Source organism: Austrofundulus limnaeus, unplaced genomic scaffold (genome assembly GCF_001266775.1).
Source record: "Austrofundulus limnaeus strain Quisiro unplaced genomic scaffold, Austrofundulus_limnaeus-1.0 Scaffold23, whole genome shotgun sequence".
In the NCBI taxonomy this organism is placed as follows: Eukaryota; Metazoa; Chordata; class Actinopteri; order Cyprinodontiformes; family Rivulidae; genus Austrofundulus; species Austrofundulus limnaeus.
In genome coordinates this window covers 90,616-96,350 of record NW_013952425.1, presented here as the reverse complement: position 1 = coordinate 96,350, position 5,735 = coordinate 90,616, and the positions used below count along the sequence as shown (strand labels likewise).

The 5,735-nt window shown below is 39.7% G+C and overlaps 1 protein-coding gene and 1 long non-coding RNA gene across 2 annotated transcripts in view; one reads left to right on the top strand and one right to left on the bottom strand.

Annotated features, from left to right (window-relative positions):
* Positions 1 to 5,735, top strand: part of LOC106514836 (ATP-binding cassette sub-family A member 1) — a gene marked incomplete in the record, with an annotated part of 219,691 nt that overhangs the window by 151,569 nt on the left and 62,387 nt on the right. The window contains 2 exon segments of the mRNA XM_014004287.1: positions 3,319 to 3,442; positions 4,996 to 5,125. Of these exon segments, the coding sequence (XP_013859741.1) occupies positions 3,319 to 3,442; positions 4,996 to 5,125 (254 nt within the window).
* The window catches only part of LOC106514837 (uncharacterized), a 49,303-nt gene that overhangs the window by 27,561 nt on the left and 16,007 nt on the right, over positions 1 to 5,735 (bottom strand). The gene's annotated exons all lie outside the window — the stretch shown is intronic.

The following is a 5,735-nucleotide window of genomic DNA, read 5'->3' as shown; positions in this document are numbered from 1 at the left end:
GACACCCAAGAGTTTTTTCTATTTTGAGTCCATTTGTGAGTTCAGGGTGATTAATGGTCCATCAATCAATTATCTGACTGTTTTTTTTTTTTTTGTCCATGATCCAGTGCAAATAGGTCCAGAATGAGAAAGTAGCTTGGTTCATTTAATTCCTACCGCAAAGCTGCGGTGATCCGTAGCTCGCCATCCTGGGTTGACACAGGGGGTGGAAAAAAAAACCTGACCGTCGAGCGGTAGATAGAAAACACCCAATTAAATCCTTCGGCTGGGTTAATAAGCCTCGATCCAGCCGTATTCTTCCATACGTTTAGAAGACGCCAAGACGAGCAGCTAGCCACAGCGACAGCAGCAAAAGCAATCGAGATCCGAGCTCACCTACGACCCGGAACTTAAAGTGTGCTGTCAGTGACCCGCCACAATAAAATGAGTTGATTATTTTGTGCAGGTTACAAATAGGAGGTATTAAGTAACTACCCTCATGGCAGACAGGTGTGGGCTAGATCTGGTGTCAAACTGGTACTGCTGTCATGATAAGTGGTTTGTCAACCAGATATGGACCAAGTCTGGCAATAGTGGCACTTTTATGAAGMTGTGCCACAACTGGCCYAGTTGTCGTTTGGTTTATGTGGTTTTGGCCAATGCATGGACCACATAAAACAAACCACATCTAGGACACCAAAAGGCCATCATTCTTTGCAATATCTGGGCTGAGTGCTAGTGCATTGTGTGGGCCAGAACTGGGCTAGATCAATTTTGACATGTGGGTAGCTAGCTGGCTAAATAGTTATAAATCTAGATAGATGGTTGAATATGGTAAGATAAATCAAGACGATACAGTATGACACAAACACGTATGATTCAATRCGGCAATCAGATTTGGTTGCAAATAAACATTTTTTTCCAAACTGAGGTCAAAGGAATATCTACCACAGAGAAAATATTGTATCCCACCTTCCAATAGAATCCATTTCCAAATACATGAACTATTTTGTTATGCTAACATTGGGCAAAACCCTCAACTCCATGCAGAAATCCACTCTAACTGTTCAAACAACTAGTCAAAGATAAAGGGTAAATTCAGCCTGTTATTCCAAGTTGGGCAACTTGTTTTCACTCTACAAGACAGTAAACAAGTTTAATATGTTCTTTATTAGAGAAAATAAACAYCATGAAAATTTGACCTGATCAAACTCTCCCTAAATCTAACCTTCGTACTGTTYATGTTTCAAGGTTGACAGCCTTATGGAGGCCTCATGCACTCAGTCATGGTAACTGCATATTGAAATCTCAGTCATGATGACCAATTTAACTGCGCAGCAACACACAGGCATGAATGAATTCTGGGACGTTAGTGGCCATCATCTGGAAATCTTTTTGCATAGCTTCATAAAAGTACACCTCCAACACAGAATAAACTAATCTTTACACAGGCTCACCCAAAAGCAGGAACTATGAATTTACAGTCTCCCTTTTATGTATGCAAGAGCTTTGGAGACTGTGCTGCAATGAAGCAGTATGCATAATGCATGAATTTGGTTTTGAACACTGAGCCATGCCAAACGTCTTATTATGTTGTTCTTTGTGTTTTCACTGTTACTTGCCTCACTCTCTGTGGCCTCTCTGGAGTACCAAACTTGCCATATCTTAGCCTTAGATYGTTACAAGCTCATCTTTTCCATCTTTATTGAATTCATTATTGTTTTGTCTTTTTAACTGGTTCTCTCTTGATTGTTGCCAGAAAAGAAGRAGCTTAAACAAAAAGGATGGCACATTTTTGGGGATAGTGCCAGGCAATAAAAAAATACTCACAAAAAATTGTGGTCAAAGATTATTAAGTTCAACAATCTATTATCGTTTAATAGTGTTTGGATATTAAACAGTGTCAAAACTCTTCTAATTGACTCACAAATTCACACGAGTTTCAGAAGCACCATAAATATTAAAATAGGAAAACCAGTCTTGAGCCCATCTTTAAAAATGATGCTTTCTTTCATCCAACTTCCAGCCAGCCACCATCTTCTGCTTATCCAAAGTTGTGTTGGGAACCCAAAAGGTCTAGAAGGGAAACCCACACTTTCCCCTTTCCAGTGAAGCTCCCCTGCCACTTCTGAGTCAAAGAGGATACATAAGAATGTTGGCCTCGACTCTTATCCCAGTGGGACATACCAATGAAAATATCCAGATTARGGCATCCTAATTAGATACCCAACCCTGTTCATCTGAGTCCTTTCAATATGGAGGTGCAGCGAATCTACTCTGAGCTCTCACAAACTGATGAATCTCATTAACCTATCTCTTTAGGCTGCTTATATCAAGGATTCTATGATTTTTGCTTATGATCCATCATCTCCYGACCCCAGGTGTGGGTTGGAACATAGATAAACCAGTAAATCGAGAGCTTTTCCTTTCARCTTAGCTCTTCACCACAACAGACTTGATGTAATACCCTGAATACTACGGATGAGGCCTAATTCATTGGTCCAACATTTGGTCTATTTTACCATCACTCAAACAAAAACACACAAACTGTACTTGAAGCCCTCCTCTTAAGGGAAATACTCAGCCTGAATGAAAGGAGAATTCCTACATTTTCCACGATGCGATGACCCAACTTAATTAGTGAAACAGGGGTGACAGACCTAGGGAAGTGGACCTCACCTGCGAGCACATGGTGTTCAAGCCTTGACCATCATATCGGTCCACGACCTATAAGGAGAGTAGTTAAGGTTGGGTACTGTGTGAGACAAAGATTTGGCTTTATTCCAATCAACAATAACACTAATTGTGTTAAGTAACAAGTAGTCTTATTATTTGAACTGAGTTCTACCTCTATYATTGATATACCTTCATTGTTCATTTTTTGTTAAACAAGGAAATATGTCAGCTTTGTGTTTTTTCTTGCTTTTGTATTACATTATCCAAATACCAAAAGGAGTTCTTCTCTGTTKGGTGTTAGGAAGCTGCCTCCACCCTCATTTTATGATTTTAAGGATGAACATCTGTTTGCTCCAGCTTCAGCACATTCATTTGTGTTTGTGCATTCACTGCTTTCTTACAGAACACACGGTTTGCTCCCCTACGTCTGTTAGATTCCAGCTTCAAGATTGTAGATAAACAAACTTAACATTTGCAGTTTGGCAATTCAACAGTGCTCAGCGTGCAAATATGTTTATTAGTTATCTGCACTGGCTGCTGAACATTTAGCTTATCTTGTTCTGCTGATTCAAGATAGATGTTCACCAAACTGAAAGTGAAAGATTTTCAGTCAGGGTGTTAATATTTAAAAAGTTTGTCATGTTTCTATTTTTTTTTCAACAGAATGTCAAAAACATCAACAACATAGTGAAGCAGGTGCTGCTGATTTTCCCGCATTTCTGTTTGGGCAGAGGGTTGATTGACATGGCTACGAACCAGGCGATGGCAACGCTCTTCATCAATTTTGGTAAGAGACGTCACATTTCTCGCAGCAGGAAATAAAACATTAAAAAGTAAAGTAGGTCTCTAATACTAATTTTAGTTGTCATAACCAATTCAAATCTGCATTTTAAAGCCAACTAAAGCTAACTTAAACAGAGAAGAAATAATTTGTGTTCATGTCACTGTACAATATAGATGCTTTGAATCTTTACACAAGTATATTTTTTTATTTCTGTGTTAACACACTGTATCTGTGGGTGAATTTCAGTGCCGATGTGCTAGAATTGAATAAAACTTTGAGAAAATTGAGAGGAAGACTTTGTTCGAGCAAAAGTTTTAAACATGATCAAAGTCCAAGCAACGAGACTGGCTGATGTTATTCATTACAGTTTTTTACTAAGCTATTACAGGTGAATTGCTGTCTTTCATAACCGTCCACTTTGGTTACATTTGTGAAATAAAACACACAATTTCCAAGACTATATCATATGACCCAAAAGCATATCTGTGCACGTGCACAGCAAGCCAAAAAGCACCCAGTCATAATAAAAGGGCTGTGAGGGAACTGTTGATGGCCACTGAAAGTGTACACATCCCCAACAAATCACACCACTCTTCCCAAAGAAACACTCAAATCACCTCCAGTCCTTCTCCTAAAGTGACACCATACTATTTCTGTCCAAATGCTGGTTCTCCAGGGGGGAAATGTTTGACCAGTATCATGGCTCCCAAACCTCTATTCAAGCTCTTCTGTCCACACGAGTTAAATCTAGATGTGGCGGGGTTGGGGTGAATAGTGCCACGGCGGTTGTGGAGGTGGAGTTGTGGGGTTGTAGGGAAGGGGTCCATCAAGAAGGCAAAGAGGCGCATGAAAGAGGTAGGGGTGGGGGGTCTTATCTGTCGAGAGATGGAGCAGGAAATAGCGGTTTGAGGAATAATTTGCGGAGGCGGCGGAGAGAGGAGAGAGAAAAGCAATCACGACTTAAAAGGGCTAGTGTGGAGAGGGGCTATTTACCGGAGAATGAGACTGAAAGCGCTTTTCGTTTTTCTTGTCTCCTTTACTCCACCCCTCTCAGCTCCCCTCTCACCCCCCACAGCCCCGCCRCCCTCCTCCAGCGCCTGGGCTGTAGAGGTTGGTAGGAGGAAGAAAGTTAGTGTGAAGGGCTGTCACTTGCTTTACTTAGACTCTCATCAGCCAAAAAGGCTTCAGTACACAATGTCAACTATTTCCTCAACCGACGCAGGTGACAGCAGTTTTTAACGTTTTTTTTTTTATCTTAAGGCTAAGTGGCTTTTTAAACTGCTGCCTTTCACCGACGAATATGTCTCTGTGACAAAATTCAGCAAMGATACACACTGTAATTTAGCTGTCCGTGAAAGAAAACACTTCAATTTTCAGTTTTGTTTTGACAACTCCAGACCAAAAACTTTCCCAGAGTGTGTTGGTAAGAGCTGAAARCTGACACGTCTTATAATGTTAATGTAATCATTCATTTGTCTTTTTAGTGTATTGGCTTTATTCACTCTTTTTTCTATCTGTTTCGCCATTTCTTTCTGCCTCTGTGTTCGCTGTATCAGGGGAAGACCGTTTTAAGAACCCACTGAGCTGGGAAATGGTGGGGAAAAACCTCTGCGCTATGTCCATCCAGGGATTTGTGATGTTCACCTTTACAATCCTCATCCAGTATAAGTTCTTCTGCAAACCAAGGTAGATGAATCAGAGAAACGTATGACTGAAAGTTTTTACTATTTTAAAACCAGAACCCAGGCCTTTACTGTATTTGGCCAAACAGAGAAGGTGGTAAACTTTTAAACCTATGAGGCCTCAGTTTATAAATCAGACATTAACATATCCAACTTTATGGTAAGTAAGTAAACTTTATTCCTTTTTCACCTTTCACAGACAAAATCATCACAAAGTGATTCACAGAGAGCAAAATAACTAAAACCAATAAAAACAGAAAAGAAATATAATAAATAGAAATTTAAAAAAAGCAGAAAACATAACTTAGCTAAAATCCTATCAGAATAAAATGTCTTCAAAAGTGTCAGTGGGAAATATTGAAAGAAAGTACTTTTAGATAGGCTCTAAATACCAACATTTTGGTCTAGCTCAGGGGTCTGCAACCTGTGGCTCTTTGAAGGTTTGACCAAAGCCAACATGATATACATTCATCTTTTTTATATACTCACAACAGAAAAGTCTGGCTTTAGCAGTTTTCCTGTCAATTTGTTTGAAAACATTTGATCAATAACACAATTGTGCTTGTTAGCTCATGCTAGTAGCTTGATAGCCACTTCAATAATTCAACTTCCAT